Consider the following 20462-nt stretch of genomic DNA (forward strand, 5'->3'; position numbering starts at 1 on the left):
TCACCCCACCCCTGAAGGGTGGCCTGGCATTTGAGTACCAGCACCTTTTTCATTAGAAAAAAAAACACACTGTTTCCACACGTAAGTACACAGTTACCTATGTAAATAACTAGAATACCACCATTTATGCATATTGTTACCACCTAAAGCTACATGATTCTTTATAGGTTTGCTCCCAAAGGCCAATTAATATAACAAGTATTACCCTATTAAATCAAAATAGTTTTGCCATAGCCGTAGAATGGGGAAAACATCCAGAAAACAGTGTCCTTTCAGTAATTGTCACAATAACTGAGGATGGGATGGCCTTAAAAATATACTTTTATTATATACAGGTTAGGCAAGTTAAATTATGGATTGAAATATAAGATGAGCCATACTGCGCTGCACAGATATGCCACAGCACAATCCTGCATCTCATGGCTCGGGAAATCCATTACCAACCGGCAGGGTGATGTTTGGTTGGGCTTCACCCCTCCTCTACGTTTCAGACGCAGCTGAGAGTTATATACCATCATGTGTCAGGTGGTGCAGAGCTGTTCTTTCACATAGCTCTATGTTTATCTCATATCAGTTTCCCATACAATCTAGTCACTAACTTTCCATTGTAACGAAAGGACCAGGACCAGACCTTCACCCCCCCCCCCCCCCCCCCACCCCCAGTAATCTATGGTTCGGTGACTGTAATCCAAAATAATTTTATTTTCAATGGGGTCTTATCACTCTGCAATAGTAGACTGAAACCAAAGGTGTTCTTAAACAAACCCAAGGTAAATTTTTATTTATTGTTACATTTGTACCCCGCGCTTTCCCACTCATGGCAGGCTCAATGTGGCTTACATATACAGGTACTTATTTGTACCTGAGGCTATGGAGGGTTAAGTGACTTGCCCAGAGTCACAAGGAGCTGCCTGTGCCTGAAGTGGGAATTAAACTCAGTTCACCAGGACCAGAGTCCACCACCCTAACCACTAGGCCTTTCAGCTTCATCCAGGCTGTGAATTCATTAAACTGCACTCTTCAAGTGTGGCTGGGAACGATCTAATAAGGTTCTGCGGTCATTATCACAAACTTTAACTGTCATTAGCTTCTTTCCAGGTGGGTAGAGATCATCCAATCATAGTATCAAATTGTGATCACGTGAACTCATATTGAGGATTTTTATAGCATTTTAAAAATAATTTATCAAGCTGTCATGATTTGCAATTGTGATTCAATAAACCCTCAGACAAAAAAATAAAATACCTGAATGAGATGTGGAACTGATGACCATTAACCTAGATTGTGATTTTTTTTGCCCAGCTCAATTTTTAAAAAAATATCCTTTGCTTTTATCACTAGAAGTGATTTAAAAATGTACTGCTCATACTGTAAAAGTAGCAAACAGTGTAATTATTTCTGGTGCTGTGAGTAATTTATGTGGTGCTTTCCCAGTGAGACTTGTCTTCAGTCTGCAAAATGCTCTCTTTACAATCCAAGGAAAGGTTTCAGTGCACTAACTAGCAAGGCGTGTCTCCAAGCTTTTACCTGGGAGCAAGAATGATGCTGACAGGTATTTCAGGTGAGACCAGCCCAAGAGTTTTGGGTGGGGAGACTGACTCTGTTATGCAGCATCTTCAGTGCATCCCTCAGAGTAAGGGAGGCACCTCTAAAACCTGGGTGTAGGAACATCTAAGTGTCTCTTTTTTCTCTGAGATCATAGTAGTCACAGAAGGGATTAGGACTACCTGCAGCAGTGGGGCTTGCACCTGACAGGACAGAGGAGAGAGAGAGAAAATGGGCTCTCTCCATTACCGAACACTGACTGCTCTGTTCATCTTAGTGGTAAGTGGGCTTCATGTCCTATTCTGACTTTTTTCAGAGCCTCCAGTTGAAATTCTAAAGAAACACCTCTCTATAGGGCTGAAGACATTCTGCTGAGCATGTTATTTTTGTCTTAGAGGCATGCCAAAGATTGCATTTCACTGATCCCTTTTAGACCTAGTAGAGGCACATCATTCATTTCAGAAACTTGGGAGCATCTAACGCTCACCTCTTTCAAGACATTTCGCAAGTTAAGGTAGTTGTCAATGGAGACAGCTCAAAGAAACCTGCCGTATTTGTGCCTGTGCATTGTCATGCCTACATCTGAAAACAAAACCCAAAAAAGGGAGATAAATTTAAAAAAAAAAAAGAGAATGTTAATCTTTAAGACTTGAAGCAATGGTTAAGTATTATAATTCTTAGCTCTTTGAAACAGGCTGTTATTGACAGTGTGCATGATGTGGCAGATCGCCTGTGGTATAGAGTTGAGCATGCTGTAGACTTTGAGAAGTTATGAGAGGTATCTGTTCTCAGAGGTTGCTCCTTTTGTTGAGAATAATGCAGTAAGATAGGACAGGACAGACTGGTTCTCAGTAGTATTCTTGCTCTCGTCAAGAAAGAACATCCTTACGAGGGAGGAAGGAGATTATACAAAAATCACAAATGTTCCTCCGATCTGAAGCATCCTTCAAATCAATGTGATCCTCTTTCTCTGGTTGTTTGTAAATATCGTGAACATCAGTTAAGAAGTTGGCCAAGTTTAATGTCTTTAGTTGAGTGGCTGGCTTTGTTTCTGTTCTATAAACTACAAACTCTCCAGAAATCCTGCGGTGGTATGTTTAATGATACAGACCTTCTGAACAGCTCATCCTTGAGAACAAGCAGTGGGGCATACTGTACAACAGGGCTTGTTTTGACAGTAAGCAGAGCAAAGTGTAGCAGGACCGCTGTTTCTTGTTCAGTAAGGTAGAACTAATCAAAACACCCCAGCTGCCAAGTAAACGCCCTCTGTTTTGGCAAGAGCTGACAAAGATCTGAGCGTCTTGATTGATGCAATAGCTTTTGCTCCTTTCTCAGGTCTGAAATGGTGTATTGTGTGTCGCAATAACACAGGCCTCTTCTCAGTATCACTGGGGAGAGCAATACCCAGGCATAGGCATGCCTTGGGTATATACTAAGCTTTGAAATGTACATGGAAATAATGTTATTCAATGCAGTTGTGTGGTCTACTCCTTTAACAGCTCTGGTGTTCTAGCAGATACTCTTGAATAATGATATGGCCTTGTTGATCAGACTTGTGATCAAGCAAAACCAGAAATTTGACATGGAAAGTTATCTATTTTGCCACTCACATCTGCATTGAGCTGCAAATGCATAAAGTAAATTTGAGGTTTAATGCAGACACCTCCAGTCTTAAGTATGATCACAGGCTGGGTGTCAAAGCAGTACAGCATGATTTCATCAACTGGTATGAGCAGATGCATGTCTCAGCAGAGGCATGTGACAGAGCATTTTCTGTTGGAATGTAAAGGGATTATTTCACAGCCCTCTCACGGCATCTCTTAGACATTGAAAAGATACAGACCTCTGTAGGGTTCTGCATCTAAATACTGGAACTGAAAAGAAGATTCAAGACATTTGCAATTGATGTGACCCAGTCCAAAAGGATATTTGACCTTTCAACTTAGGGATAAAGACAGCCGCTTCAGGATGATAATTGCCAGTACCAATGAGAGTCATGCACCAAAGACCTTACAGCAAAAGCACTGCCCTGCGAAATCTTCCTATTAGACAATGGAATTTAATTTGAATCAATTAACATTCATTCTTATTGTGCTTTAATTTTTTTTTAAAACATGGCAGCCATAGCAGAATTTACCTAGTCTTTTGTCATCATGTAATGCCCACTGATTGACCAGCGCTAAAGTTTCGATTTCAAAGCAGGGATGGTACATTTGAAAAGGAATGCATTTTTTTCATGTTTGTAAGCTATTTGTTTCAAAATCAAACTTGGGAGGAAATCATAGTGAATGATGAACTACAACTCATACAGATGGATCGAGTGGACAGCAGAATCAGTCCTAAGTGCTTATATGAGACTGTGCAGGAATTAGATTGTATCAGTGTTATCAAATTTGGTGGTTCCTGTATCCAAAAGGAAAAAATAGCAGTTATCGGGTTTTCTGGCATAGTTGAGCTATTTCTTCAGTATGTTGGCCATTTTCCCCCTTTCAAGCAGGCTCTTAGAAAAGTACAACTGCAACCAAGAATGCATGGATAAAGAGAGGTGCATAGAAGGTGCATTTACTTCCTAAATTCAATTGCTTGGTTGCAAACAAGTTTGGGGAAAGAATGTGCAGAGGTGGAAAATGTCCAATATTCACTTTTTTTTCTACTTTTGCTAACAGAGGGCTTCTGAAATTTTAACCAACCCATATAGAACTCAAAATTCTGACCTGAATAACATTTTTAAACAAAACCACAAATAGAAAATAAGCACAAAAGATAAGTATAATGGTATTTTCAAATATTTAAAAACTGCAGAGAACTTAAAAAAAGTTATTCTGTATAAAGTGATACAGTAATTCTAAATTATTTTGCAATATACCAAATCACTTTTTTTTATAAATCTATGGTGCAAAACTAACATCATTAATTTGACCTTCCACCTGCCATTTTGGGAAATTTTGTAATGATCTTGCATACAAGCCTTTCAGCACATCTTCTGAAAGCCTTAAGCTGACTTTGGAGGATTTGCCTAAATTTTTCATATTGGTGTAACCTTGGTCCCCTCCAGACTGGTCTTCAGGTCAGGCACTCAGACCAGGGTGTATAAAAGGTAAAGTCTCTTTTTCAGCTGTGTGCAGGACCGGGCTGGGCTAAATCCCAGCAGGCCAGGGGATTCTTTGCCATCTTTATTGCTTTACCACAGTCTCAGAAAAGAATTCACTATCACACCAGGAGTTGCTTTTGTAAAACATTTAAACCTTTACTAATAGAACTTTTAAGCAGGAATGTTCAGTGACAAATCAGCTTAACAATCTTAAAATAATTATTCTCTGGGGAAATCCCAGGCATTTGTCAAATGGAAAACTGGACTCTTTCAGTGTCCACTTGATTCTCAATCCAGGAAGACCATCCCACCCAGCAAGAAAATCCGGGGCTGCAGCTTGTCTGCTCTTTTGCTAGGCAAGCATCCCACTGGGCTTTTTCCCAACTGCTGGACTGTATTCAGGACCAGACATCCCTTTCCATCCTTCTTCCCCAGAGGTGCACTTTCACCTCCGGGCCTGAACAGATCTCTCCCTGTTTCCCTCACGGGGTGGGGGGGTATTGTCCCTCTGCCTTCCCCAGGCTTCCTTGCTTCAACCTCTGCTCTTTCCAGCTGAGATCACTCTATCACTGCAGCCCTTGCTTATTGTGCCATGCAGAATATCACCTCACTCCACAGGTCATGGCAGAGGTCTGGGCAACCAAAGATCTCGTGCTTAAAATGACAGATATTTTTAGTCTTCTTCACTCCTCCTCCCGATTACATCTCACTGTCAGTCACTGCAGTATCAACTTTTCCCCTCGCTCATTAGAGTACCAGGGCTATACCCTGGCATATCTACCACATGCCAGCCGGCTGGGTATACACCTCCTCCCAGCCAATAAGCACTCCCATTACTCCTCTCAGCTCCTGGCCAGGAGACACATATAATTCAGCAATCCCCTGGGGAACTCATACAGACCTCACTCCATTACTGGTTCTCCCCCAGGGGATTACACTGGTAATTTATGTTGCCAGTGGATTTGCCTCAGAAAACATGTAATTTGTGGAATATGTGGAACAGCAGAGCACACCGTGTCTTAAGTATGGAGATGTATTTCTCTTTGTCTTCTATAGGGAACATCTTTTGCAAGCAAACCTGTTGTGCTCTAATTATGGGATATCATTATGACAATAACCTATTAGTTTCCCCCATTCACAATCATGGACTGGTTCAATAACCTTTAGTCAAATTTCCAGGCAAGTAGTGGTGGTGATGCTTTACTTTCTTTTGTTGTAATGCAGTAACCTGCAATATAACCACCCGAAAAGTGTAATATAGGATTATTACATTAAATACATAAATTTTCTCCTGTTTTTCCACTGTAGTAGTTTCTCAGATATTGTTCTATCATATATTTTAATAGACATTGTGACAAGCTGGACAGTACCCAAGTGGCATTAAAATACTGAGTACTCCATAGTAATAAAACATAGATAGATTTAAAATATTAAATAAAACTATGCAAGGAAGGGAACGTTAGAACTATTTTCATCCAAGGTTTTATCTCATTTTGCAAAACTCCTGAGTAAAATTAATATTTAGTCAGGGAAAGAAATGTGTAATTTATATTTTAAAATAAGGATCTGCATTCATTCTGAAATGAGTGGTATAGTGTGATGAACGAGTCCATTTTCAGTTTTGTTAGTTTCAAATGAAATGAATGGACCTGGGCCTCAAATGAAGTTAAAGTTATTCACTCCCGTTCATGCTGTTTTGTTATTTTTACTTTATTACCAAGTATTGTGGTATTTACCACTAAGGGTCAGAAGACATCATAACCAAAGATGGCCCCATAGGGGAGGAACAGGTAGAGATATTTCCTGTCCCCCAACTGCCTGGGACTTAAGGGAGTGAGTTGAAACTTTGGGACGTAGGCAGATGGAGGATTTGAATGGGGGAACCCCTAGCCCAGATTTGTTTTCAATAGTGAATGGAGCCTAAAACATGGAGCACCAACAGGAAACAGATTATGCTATTTTGAGCCCTAGGACTGGAGTGGAGAAGAGTGGAAGGACCACTGGCCCACCAGGAATCTGAGGTCCCCTGCAGGGGAGAGTCTAGGGGGCCTCCAATTAAGGCCCAGTGGGAGAGGGGTTTGAAGACTACCTCTGCCACGCAAAATTGGGACTTTTTTTCCATTTTACTTGTGTTCCTGTGGCTGGAAATATACAAAAAGCTTTCAAACATGAGAATTCAAGTAAACCCTTTTGCAAAATTTAACCATGTATTCAATTGGCCCACAAGTTCATTAACTAAAATTCAGAGTCCAACTAAGGCTTCCTCCACTGACTTTAAAACATTTGATTGAACCAATGAGATTCTGAGCTCCAAAAAGAAATCAAACCAAATGAAACAAAAACTGATCTGGAAGCAAACAGAGTAAAACATTTTTTATTGTGTGCTTCCTTATTTATAGATATAATTTCTTAGCATGAGAATTAGATTAAATTAAAAGTTTAAATAGTAACATATTAGATGTCGACAGATATGGACTTACATGGTCCATCCAGTCTGCCCAACATACCAAATGCTATTGATTGTGATATATTTGCATTCTTGATTCTGTTCTGCCTTTTTTCCATTTTTTGGACACAAACTGTAGAAGTCTGTCCAGCACTGACCTTACTTCCCAACTACTGGAAATTGGCATTGAAGCATTCCAGCCATCCACCATCCCTCTTTGTGAAAAAGTATTTCCTGATGTTGCTCCTAAGTTGACCCCCCCCCCCCCCCACACACACACACACACACACACACACAACCTCAATTCATGTCTTCTAGTTCTACCTTTTCCTTGTCTCTGGAAAAGATTAGTTTGCATATTATAACTTTTATAAGTATTTAAATGTCTGCATCGTATCTCCCCTATCCCTTCTTTCCTCTAGAGTATACACATTCAGATCATGAAGTTTCTTCTCATACGTATTTTGGTACAAACGTCATACCATTTTTGTTACTTTCCTCTGAACTGCTTCAAGTCTTTTCACATCTTTAGCAAGATATGGCCTCAAAAATGAACATAATACTCCAAGTGGGACCTCGTTAGCAAACTTTACCTTCTAACCCTTCAGCAATGTTCCTCACAAATATATTAAGTAGAATTGGCTCAATCATGACATTTCAGGATTCTGTATTTGCAAAACCACTGCAGTAAAGTTGCCACCTCACCTACATTAACAAAAGGAGATTTATCCCACCCTGGTTTTGTCCCCATTGCATGGCTACAGTTGTAGTTCAGATTTGCTTAAGAAAAGTAGAACTATGCATGCAATGGAAGGAAAACCCAGACTGAATCATCTCCATTGGGTTGACCTGAATGAAATGGGAACCTTATCGACCAGAAATCAGACCTCCTATATCAGTGTTTCCCAAGTCCGGTCCTGGAGTGCCTCTTGCTAGTCAAGTTTTCAAGATATCCACAACAAATATGTATGAAAGAGATTTGCATATAATGGAGGCAGTGTATGCAATATCAAGTTCATGCATATTCATTATGGATATCCTGAAAACCTGACTAGCAAGGGGTACTCCAGGACTGTCCTATATAACACTCAGTTTTGACCTTACTTTCTATGTAACACTTCAGCCTTGATTAAATCATTTCAGAAATAATAGCATATTTCAAAGTAGAAAAGGAATGTACAATCATTTAACACTGCTTGTACACTGGCATTATAATGAATGAATCAGAGTCACATGATCATAGGCATTCTAATTGGATGGTTGTTCATCAAACTAACCTATACAAACCTTAGTCTACCTTTAGACTTTGTGAGTCCTTAGCTATTTGGGGGGATAATTCCATAAAGAAAGCACCAACATTTAGGCATCAAATATGCGTGTAAATGATCAGAATACCAGCATTTATGTGCATATGTTGCACATATAAGTCTAAATGCCTAAAATATGGCTACATGCCATTCTGTAACTATGCACATATATTTGATAGCATATACTTTACAGATGGGAGTTCATACAGGCGGAGTCTGAGCAGAGTGTGAGCAGGGCACTCACACACATGTATTTATCTCCAGAATCTTGGCACAACTATTTACACCAGAGGTTCACGACCCAGTCCTTGGGACACACATAGCCAGTCAAGTTTTCAGGATATCCACAATGAATATGCATCAGTTAGATCTGCATACAGTGGAGGCAGTACATGCAAATCTCATGCATATTTGTTGCAAATATCCTGAAAACCTGACTGGTTAGTTGTGTCTCAAGGATTAGGATGAGAACCCATGATTTCCACCATCTCTATGGCTGTCATACACATATATACCCGGTTCCACTAGTATTCTGTAACGGAAAGTAGGCACTTGGATGCTTACTTGCAGAGTTTAAGCACAAAAGAGTGAAGTTTATTACTTAATTCCTTATAGGCTGGGCTTTTTAGTTGTTCAACTGGAGATTGTTCTTAGAGGGCTGTGGGGGGGGGGTCATAAAATGGGGAGGGGGTTCTCTGTTGTGTAGACCCTGGGGCCACAAGAGTACTGGCCCTTAGCTCTATGTTGTTTGGTGTCTTGAAGTTTGTTTGGTGGGGGGAGGAGGATGGATTAGATTTGCGAGGTTTTCCGGTTTCATTGTGCTCAATATGCATGGGGGGGCAAATATACAAATTTGATGACAAATTTTGTCTTTCAGTTGCGCAATTGTCTGTATGTAGGAAATTGGTTTTTTTTTGGATTTTTATCTCTTTGCTGTTCTTGAAATTTATCTTTTGCTATGTCATCAATAAAAATAATTGAAACATAAGATAAATTCTGCAAAACATTTTAAAGAACCTAACAAACAACCTAAAAAATGTTTTGAAAAAAATGTAAAAACTGATTAAACCTGTTGATAATATGGATGAGTGAGGGACATGTTGCCTAAGCTAAAGCAGTATGGTCTGGTCATGGTCTGTAGATCCAATCAATAATTAACAGCAATTTGGGAGTGTGTTGTGTTGTGCTGTGATACATTATACTCCTAGTTAGTGCATCTGGGTTTAAAAAAAACTTTGGACAAGTTCCTGGAGGAAAAATCCATAGTCTGCTATTGAGACAGACATGGGGGAAGCTACTACTTGCCCTGGGATTGGTAGCATGGAATGTTGCTACTATTTGGATTTCTGCCAGATACTTGTGACTGAATTGGCCACTGTTGGAAGCAGGATACTGGGCTAGATGGACCACTGTTCTGACCCAATATGGCTGTTCTTATGTTCTTAAATTGTAGCACTTACACCAGCTCTCTGGCAGGGATTTATGCCTAAATTATACTTGTACCTCTAACGTGTTATGCTAGTCTTCTAGAAAGGAATGTCAGCTCCTTTATAGATGCCACATAGATGTCCTCTAGCACCTAAATAGGCACACTGTTATAGAACAGCCCTTGAGGAGAGTGGTTTTGTAAGAGGTTACCTAGGTTGGAAGACTAAGTAGGCAATTAAGACGTACACAGGCCTACTTTAGACAGGTCATAGAAGTAGGAATTGAGATGTGCAGTCCAGTGTGTCTCAAGTTTCGCCACTATTTTAGAACAGAATCTGCCAAAGTAGAGCCTGTTCTAAAATACAGGGAAACGGATGTTTATGTGCTGGGGACATGCAGCATGCACATCCATTTCAGAAAAATAAATGTATATAATATCAATGGGCTCAAAGCCAGCACATAACCAGGTATTATCCTGAAGCTGTCAGAGTGACCGTTTTCCCTTGCCTGTTTGGCATTGGAGGGAAACAAAAACCACTGCAGTGCTGCTCAACAGCAGTTGTTTACCAAATCCTAAACCTGCTTGTTAGGAGGTCTAACTCCTGACGTTGATGTTTAGGACATAGCATAGCATAGCATAGCAAAGTTTCTTGTATTCCACATATACCTCAAATAAGTTCAACATGGATCACATTTAAGATAACTGAAACAATAATCAGGAATTATAAAAAAGAAGAAAATCAGCTAAAGAAGAGCATAATAATATATCAGAATTTAGAAGAATAACAGGCTCATTTTCGAAAGAGGTGGACGTCCAAAAAGTGACATAAATCGGCATTTGGACGTCCATCTCACAGAAACATCCAAATCAGTATAATCGAAACCGCAATTTGGACGTCTTTCTCGGAACTCCATCGCAAAGACGTCCAAATCTCAAGGGGGCATATTGAAGGCGTGTTCAAGGCAGGACTTGGGCGTTCCTAAGACTTGGATGTCTTTGAGCCATTGTGGAACAAAGCAAAAACGTCCAGCACTAAAACTTGGACATTTTGAGCTGGACCTGTTTTTATTACGAATAAGGCACAAAAGGTGCCCCAAATGACCAGATGACCACTGGAGGGAATCAGGGATAACCTCCCCTTACTCCTCCAGTGGTCACTAACCCCCTCCCACCCCCAAAATGTATGGTGAAGAACATTACTTGCCAGCCTCAGATGTCATATTCAGGTCCATGACAGCAGTTTGCAGGTTCCTGGAGTATTTTAGTGCACTTCAGACAGGTGGACACAGGCCCATCCCCCCACTACCTGTTACACTTGTGCAGGAAACTGTGAGCTCTCCAAAACCCACCAGAAACCCACTGTACCCACATATAGGTGCCCTCTTCACCCGTAAGGGCTATGGTAGTGGTGTACAGTTGAGGGTAGTGGGTTTTGGGGGGGGGGTTGGGTGGGCTCAGCACACAAGGTAAGGGAGCTGTGTAGCTGGGAGCATTTTATGAAGTCCACTAGAGTGCCTCCTAGGGTGCCCGATTGCTGTCCTGGCATGACAGGGGACCAGTCTACTAAAAATGCTGGCTCCTCCCACATTCAAATGGTTTGACTTTGGACGTTTTAAACTTGGACGTCTTTGTTTCGAAAATGGATGAAAATCAGAGATGTCCAAATCTCAAAACATCCAAATCCAAGGACGTCCATGGTATTTTCAAACATAAAAGATGGACGTCAATCTTTTTCGATAATGACCTTCTCCCCACCTCGGAATTTGGACGTCTTTGTAAAACATCCAAATTCCAACTTAGATGTTTCTTTCGAAAATGCACCTCTATGCCTTACTGAACAAAAATGTTTTTAGTTTTTTCCTAAAAAGTCTTTAGTGAGATATAGATCTAATCTGATTAGCAGTAGCTGCCCTACTATTAGGTCACCTGAGGCAGGGAGGCAGCACTCTTGTGAGGTGGCATCGCCCCCGCCATTCCCTCCCCAGCCCCCTTCCCCGAAATTACATTTTTCTTTTCTTGCTTTTCAAAAGAAGGCGGCGGCAGCAATTCCCACAGGCTGCCCTGCAGTCGGTCCCATCCCCTTCTCTCTACTGCAGGTGGCCCGCCACCAAGGAAACAGGAAATTATGTCAGAGAGACGGGCCACTCGCAGTAGACAGAAGAAGCCAGGACCAGAGGCAGGGCAGCGGCCTCCATCTTCTTTTTTAAAAAAAGGAAATTTTGAGAAATGGGGTTGGGGAAGGAAGGGGGCAGCAACAGAGAAGCTGGGGTGGCGTCTCATTTCTTGCCTCAGCAGCAGATTGTCTTGGGTCACTCCTGCTGATTTGATCAAGCATTGGACTTCCTACCTCTTGAGTTAGGAAAGCTAAAATAATAAGAATCACGCAAAAAAATAGGTAATATTTTGCGAGAAACAAAATAAATCATACAAATAAGAAGGTGCTAAGCCATGCTGAATCCTGTACAGAATACAATAGAATTTAAACAGCACCCTGCTATGAAAATGGAGCCAATGTAAATGGATCAGATATGGTGAAACATGATCAGTACTAGCTAATGAAAAAGTCAATCTAATCACTGTGTTTTGAATAGGCTCAGTTTTTTTTGAAATATAATTGGGACAAGCAAGAAAACTCAAATTGCAATTATCAATTTGAGATAAAATAAGTCTTTGAACAAGAAGTTGAAAGAATGTTCACTGAAATATTGAGGGGGTAAGTTATCAACTTGGGCTGCCACTAAGTTGTGTTTTACTGTTAACCCCAGTTATCAGGAACAAGGGGGGAAGTTATCAACATGGGTTATCATTAAGCCAGGTTTTTACCACAAGTCATGCTATTTTAGCGCAAGGTCCCATTTAGTGCAATGAGAGCCTGTGTTAAAATAGCATGACTTGCGGTGAAATAACCCCTCTTAATGATAGCCCACTTTGATAACTTCCACCCTAGGCCTCACTGCATAAAATGAGACCCTGTGCTAAAACAGCATGCCATGTTGATAACGATCCCCTCTGAAATAGGGAATAAATGTTTATGAACTTGCCATGCCCTTGCCCCACTCAAAACATACCCAGACCACACCCCATTGCCATTTGTATACACTTGGGTATGATACATACATATCCCAGCTTTGTATAATGATGACTTAGGGGAGAAGTTATCGACACGGGCTATTGTTAAGTCAGACTATTTACCACAACTCATACTATTTTAGTACAGATCTCATTTTATGCAATGAGTCGTAGTTACTAATAACCTAGGTTAATAGTAAAATAATAGGCCAGATTCTAAATATGGTGCCTGAAAAATCCATGCGGTAAAAAAATACCTAAGTGTATTCACTAAAGTACGCCTACATTTTATAGAATGGGCTTAAATTTCCATGTGGTATAGAGAATACAGAGTGGCTCTCCATGGTCACATCCATTTAGGCCATGTTTTTCTTGGCATAATTACCGGCACGTAGATTTAGGCGCAGAGGGCCATATTCTATAACAGTACGTGTAAATTTTAGAATGTTCACAATACACCCATTTCCCCACCTATAACCACGCCCCTTTTTGGCTGCTCACATTAGAATTTAGGCACTCTGCATTACAGAATACACTTAATGAGTTGTGCGTGAAAATTCTAATCATTGCCAATTAGTGCTTACTAATCCTTGCTATGTGCTGTTATCAATGCCGATTAACTTGTTAAGCCAATTAAGTTACGTATGTTATTATAGAATACACTTGGATTTTGGCGTGGAACAGATATAGAATCCGGGGGAAAGTGTATTAACATTGGCCAAACTATGCCTCCAAACACACCTACATGTAGATTGTAAAGAAGTACAGGCTTTTTTGTCACTGTCCCCTAATTTTATAAATGTGAACAAATTTGGGCACGTGCGCAATTTGCTCACTTAATTTAATTGAATAATGAGCTAATTAGTGCCAATAATTGGCATTTTAATAAGCAATCATTGGCACATTAGATTTAATTGTCATGTATGCGTGATCTGAAAAAAAGGGGCACAGACATGGGAGTCATGGCATAACGGAAGCGTTCCTAGAATTAACGTGCATTGTTATAGAATAATGAGGATACGCACCTTATGTAGGCACGTACATTTACACCATGTTTCAGTTGGTGCAGATGGCATAGGAGCCAACTTTTCAAAATTATTGGGGGCACTAAGCCCAGTGGAAATAATCCCTCCATGGACACATGCAAAGAAGTTTCTCAGTATTGGAGGTGCTCAAGCACCCACAGCACCTACACAGTCGGCTCCTATGGGATGGCCACGCCTGGTTCCTGGGCATAAGCACTACTCTATAAACAGCATCTAACTTTAAGCACGGCTTATAGAATTGTGGGGGTTTTGGCGCCATATTTAGACTCTAGCCCAAATATGCTTCTATGAACATAACCTGTGTGCTTCTAGAAGAGGTCTTTTACAGCAAAAAAGCTTACATAAAATTACCCCCATATCGCACCTTAATTTCCACACAGAAATTGAAGTGTATTCTATAACAATGCATGTAACTAAGGGATCCTTTTACAAAGCTGCAGTAAAAAGTGACTTGTGGTAGTGTAGATGTGGACTTTGGGCGCACACTGAAATATTTTTCAATGCACATAGCAAAAATGCCTTTTTTATTTTATTTCCCCGAAAATGGACGTGCGGCACGTCCATTTTGGGTGTCTGACCTTACCGCCAGCCATAGACCTCGTTGTAAGGAATCTGCGCGGTAATGACCTACGCGCATCAGATGCCACTTGGTGCACATCCGCTATGCGTGGTAAAAAATAAAAAAATATTTTCCAGATGCACGCAGCGAACGTGCGCCAAAAATGAAATTACCGCAAGAGCCATGCGGTATTTGGGTGATAAGTTCATTTTGGCGCAAGTTGGGCGCGCATAGATGCTTACATGGCTTAGTAAAAGGGGCCCTTAACTTGTTAACTAGCTAATCAGCGCTGTTAATTGGATGTTAACAATCAATTATCAGCACTAATTGGCATTAAGACTTACAAGCACAACTTGCTAAGCGTATTCTGTAATGTGGTCCATTTAAATTCTAAGTCACATAGGGGCTCTTTTACAAATGCGTGTAAGGGCCTACGCACATTCACTGCACACCAAATCAGCATTACCGCCTGGCTACTGCGAGCCCCGGGAGGTAATTCTGAATTTGGCACATACCAAAAACACATGATAGAAAATATTTTCAATTTTCTAACGTATGACACTTATCTGGCAGTAAACAGTAGTTGTCGCGCACTGCATGCCTACCGCCTGGGTAGCATATGAGACCTTACCACTAAGTTAATGGGTGGTGGTAAGGTCTCAGGCAAAAAATGGACTCGCGTTGATTTTTATTTTGCCGTACATCCATTTTCCTGCCCCTTAAAAAAAAGCCCTTTTTCCAGGATGTAGCAAAAACTGGCTTGGCGCACGCCCAAAAAACACACTTGCACTGCCATAGGCCACTTTTTGCAGTGGCTTAGTAAAAGGGCCCCACTGTTGGACGGGGGGTATGGCCAGGGCAGGGCATGGGTGTTTCTAAAATCTATGCTTGTTATAGAATACACCCTTTCTGCGCCTAATTTAGGTGTCAGGATTTACACCGAATAAAACATGGCGTAAATGACCACAACTAAATTTGGTCAAGTGGCAAACGCTCGGCGCAATTCTATATACCATGTGGAAATTTAAGCCCATTCTATAAAGTTTAGGTGTACTATAGACAATACATCTAGGCGTACTTTTTACACAGCGGCATTTTCAGGCACCATATATAGAATCTAGCCCCTAGAGTGCCCAATTGCCACCTGCCTCAAAGCACATGCAAAGTTGTGCAAGAACAGTTGTGCATTACTGGGGTTCATTGAACTAGCCTATTTTATAAAGGCACATAAGATTATTATCAGGATTTGGCTCACATTTTTTCAGTAATAGTTTAAGATGAGTTAAATTCAGGGAGGTAAATATTTTTCTGTTCCCATAGGACTCACCAGTGGCGTAGCCAAAGGTGGGCTCGGGTGGGCCCAGGCCCACCCTTTTTGGGCTCAGGCCCACCCAGTAGCAGCACACCTATGATTTGGCAGGCAGGGATCCCCAAGCCACACCAGCTGAAAACTCCCAATAACTGACCCTCCTGCATACCTTGTAAATAGCAGATCTTTGCCTGCATCGAGCAGCGACTGATACATACTGTGCACTGGCCCCACAGCCTTCCCACCTATGCAGAAGTAGGAAGTTGCCTCAGAGGGAAGGCTATGGGGCCAACATGAGCAATGTGTATTAGTTTCTGCTCGCTCCGGTGAAAATCTGCTATTTAAAAGCTAGGCAGGGGAGGGGGGATTTTGAGAGACCATATGGCATGCAGGCAAGAGATGGAGAGACCAAATCACTGTGGGATAGGGTGGAGTTCTTCTGCCCACCTATCTTGGGCCCAGGCCCACCCAAAATTGAGTGTCTGGCTACGCCCCTGAGACTCACAATCTGAATTTGTACCTAAAGTGTCTTTGTTGCCTTAAAAAATAAAATAGAATTTAAAAACAGGCATCCAATAGGCATATTTTGAGAATTTTTCTAGGTGCCTTGTTATAAAATCCCCCCCCCCCCCCCCACACACACACACACACACAATATTTATTTTGGCAGTTGCTTTATTTCCTAATGCTACACAAGTACCACTTAGAAGTAACAAGAGCATGAATTGATAAAAAGAACAAGAGAAAAATTAGATGAAATGTAGGCTAAAAATGATAGGGACTTTACGGGGGAAATCATCAACCAGCGTTATGGCCTCAATGCATCTTAACATGCATTTTTGGGACATCCACAATGAATATTCATGAGAGAGATTTACATGCACTGCCTCCACCTCATGCAAATCTATCTCATGAATATTTATTGTGGATATCCTGAATACCTAACTGGCTGGAGTGCCTCCATGACCAGGTTTGGGAACCACTGATTATGAGGAATTAGCAAGCACAAGGGATGAATTCTATAAATGGTTATTAAAAGAATTTGCACTGAAAAAAATGCTTAAGCAGTATTCTATAATCCAGCCTAAAGTTCGGCACAGTTTATAGAATAACACTTAAGCGGAGAGGTTGTACGAAAATTTAGGTGTCACCATTTGCACCAATGAAAATATGGTGCAAATGCCTGCACCTAAATTTATGCATGGAGCACCCCATAGTCTATGATTATATGCATAACTCAAAACCACACCCCTGATGCACCCTGAAACACCCATGACCCTGCCATTTCTTTTCTGTACCCCCTTTTTGAGGCTGTGCATAAATTTTAGGCACAGATTCCGCCCCTAAAATTGCACATATAAGTCCCAATTAAATTCAATTAGTGCCAATTGCTTATTAAAAAGCCAATTATTGGCACTAATTAGGTCATTATTCTATTAAATTGCACACACAAATCGGGGGCACTCCTAAATTTGTGCGTGTAATTTTTGGTGACTTTTAGAGAATCAGGGGGTAAATGCTAAAAGCCTATAGGTATAGAATGGGCTTTTAGCATTTTGCACGCGCTAATTCCTTTAATATGTGTTAAGGCCATAACGCTGCTTGATGAATTCCCCCCTTAGTACTAATATTCAAGGCTCATGTTACTAATGACATCATGTTAATATATTATATGCTTCCATACCTTTTATTAGTTTTGTTTGTTTACAAAATAAGAATATTTTAGTTGGTTTTAAATACATCAAGGCTGCCTATTTTAAGGGACATACAGATGTCATTTAGGGATGAAGGTAGAGTTCATGGATAGAGACGTACACTACAGGCTAGGCAAAAAACTGCAGCCTGAGGACGAGTCACTGTCTGCTATCAACCCTCAGTGTGACCTTCAGCAGGCTAGCACCTTATTCCCATCTTCAAAAGTTCTCCTGCCATGGATAGAGTAGAAATATTCCTCTGTGGAATCCACGTTAGGAAATACTTTTAAAACAAATAGGAGGAAATATTTTTTCACTTCAGTGAATAGTTAAGCTCTGGAACTCATTGCTGGAGGGTGTAGTAACAGTGGTTAGCGTATCTGGTTTAAAAAGGTTTGTACAAGTTCTTGGAGGAAAAGTCCAGTCTGCTATTGAGATGGACACAGGGAAGCCACTGCTTGCCAGGGATTGGTAGCATGGAATGTTGCTATTATTTGGGTTTCTGCAGGTACTTGTGACCTGGATTGGCCACTGTTGGAAACAGGATACTGGGCTAGATGGACCATTGCTTTGACCCAGTATGACGATTCTTATTTTCTTACGTTCAGCCTACAGACAGCTGTATGTATGTTCCCGAACTAATAAAAGCTGTTGAACAGGTTAGATGAAAGAATATAAATTATTGCTATTATTTTGTTTATTTCATTTATAAATTACAGGTTTGTTTTAAAAGAGGTGAGACGCTAGCCTGAGACAAGCAAATGAAATAGGGTGGGGTGGGTGGAAGATACAATCATTCATCTTGTTCATTTATAATTTTTATCTGCATGTTCAGAAAGAGAACAGAATAATTAGAATAGTTTAGGACCTGTTTGTTGCGCAGAACAATAAGTCTCAAATTGGTTTAAGAACATAAGAATAGCAAAACTGAGTCAGACCAATAGTCCATCTAGCCCAGTATCCTGCTTCCAGAAATGGACAATCCAGGACACAAGTACCTGGCAGAAACCCAAGTAGTAGCACCATTCCATGCTACTCATCCCAGAGCAAGCAGTGGCTTCTCCCATGACCACCTGAATAATAGACTATGGACTTTGGACTTTTCCTCCAGATACGCTAACCGCTGTTACCACATCCTCCAGCAACAAGAGATCCAGAGCTTAAATATTCTTTGAGTGAAATAAAATTTCCTGCTTTATTTTAAAACTATTTATGTACTTTGATTGAGTGTCCCCTGGTCATTGTACTTTTTGAATGGGTGAAACATAGATTGACTTCCACCCACTCCACACCCCTCAGGATTTTGTAGAACTCAATCATAACCCCCCCCCCCCCCCCCCCCCCCCCCCCCCAGTCTTCTCTTTGCTAAGCTGAAGAGCCCTAACCTTTTTGCAGTTCCATTCTCTCTATCATTTTGGTCGCTCTTCTTTGAAACTTTTCTAATTCTGCTATATCTTTTTTGAGACACGGCAACCAGAATTGAATGCAATACTCAAAGTGAGGTCACACCATGGAGAGATACAGAGGCATTATAATATTTTTGGTCTTATTTTGCATCCCTCTCCAAATTATTCCTAGCATCCTGTTTGTTTTTTTGGCTGCCACCGCAAACGGGGCAGAAGATTTCAGTGTATTGTCCACAATGACACCTAGGTCTTTTTCTTGTGTGCTGACTCCTAAAGTGGACCCTAGCATCACATAACTATGAATTGGATTATTCTTCCCAATGTGCATCATTTTGCATTTGTCTACATTAAATTTCATCAGCCATTTGTATGCCTAGTTTTCCAATTTCCTGAGGTCTTCCTGCAATTTTTCACAATCCGCTTGCATTTTGACAACTTTGAATAGTTTTGTGTCATCTGCAAATTTAATCACCTCGCTCATCATTCCAATTTCCAGATCATTTATAAAATATGTTAAATAGCAATGGTCCCAGTTCAGATCCTTGAAGCATTCCACTATTCATCCTCCTCCATTCAGTAATATGGCCATTTATCCCTACCCTCTGTTTTCTGTCCAGTTACCAGTTCTTAATCCACAGAAGGACATTGCCTCCTATCCCATGACTCCTTAATTTTCTCAGGAGTCTCTCATGAGGTACTTTGTCAAAAGCTTTCTGAAAATCTAGATACACATCAATTGGCTCACCTTTATCCACATGTTTATTCACACCTTCAAAGAAATGAAGCAAATTGGTGAAGCAAGACCTCTCTTGGCTGAATCCATGCTGACCTTGTTCCATTAAATCATGTTTGTCTATGTGTTCTGTAATTTTATTCTTTATAATATTTCCACTATTTTGCCTAGCAGCACTGAAGTCAGGCTTACTAGCCTGTAATTTCCCGGATCACCCCTGGAACCTTTTTTAAAAATCAGTGTCACATTGGCCACCCTCCAGTCTTCAGGTACTATGGACAATTTTAATGACAGATTACAGGTCACCAGCAGCAGATTAGCAATTTCATGTTTGAGTTCTTTCAATACCCTGGGGTATACACCATCCGGTCCAGGTGATTTATCACTCTTTAACTTGTCAATTTGGCTCAGTGCATCTTCCATGTTCACCTAGATTTCTTTCAGTTCTTTCGCATTGTCACCCCTGAAAACCTAATTGGCTTTGTATATATTAGTCTCACAAAACAATGTTCCGTGAAAAAAAATGTTTCCTATCATTGTTACATTAGCTGTTTTGTTATTGTTTTGCCATTGGTTATATATGTTGCTTTGGAAAATCAATAAAAAAAAGGCAGAACTATAAAAAAAAAGACAAAGTGGAATTTCTGAATATCATGCCCACCATATCACAACCTCCTCACCTCATCTTTGAAATTAGCTATAAAGACACTGTAAGAAAGGCCAAAGATCTTCAGTGCATAAAGAATTCCCCCTCCCCAGCCTATATTTCTACCATACAGTATAACTACCATTATATAATTATTTGATAGCAACATTCAGTGAATTTCT

General features: G+C 40.6%; 1 protein-coding gene across 1 annotated transcript in view; it reads left to right on the top strand.

Annotated features, from left to right (window-relative positions):
* Window positions 1-1616: 1616 nt before the first annotated feature.
* The window catches only part of LOC115477140 (desmoglein-4-like), a 90480-nt gene continuing 71634 nt past the window's right edge, over window positions 1617-20462 (top strand). Inside the window, exon 1 of the mRNA XM_030213777.1 lies at window positions 1617-1824. Coding sequence (XP_030069637.1) covers window positions 1777-1824 — 48 coding nt within the window. The 5' untranslated portion in view covers window positions 1617-1776. The remainder of the gene's footprint in view (window positions 1825-20462) is intronic.

Source organism: Microcaecilia unicolor, chromosome 1 (genome assembly GCF_901765095.1).
Source record: "Microcaecilia unicolor chromosome 1, aMicUni1.1, whole genome shotgun sequence".
Lineage (NCBI taxonomy): Eukaryota > Metazoa > Chordata > Amphibia > Gymnophiona > Siphonopidae > Microcaecilia > Microcaecilia unicolor.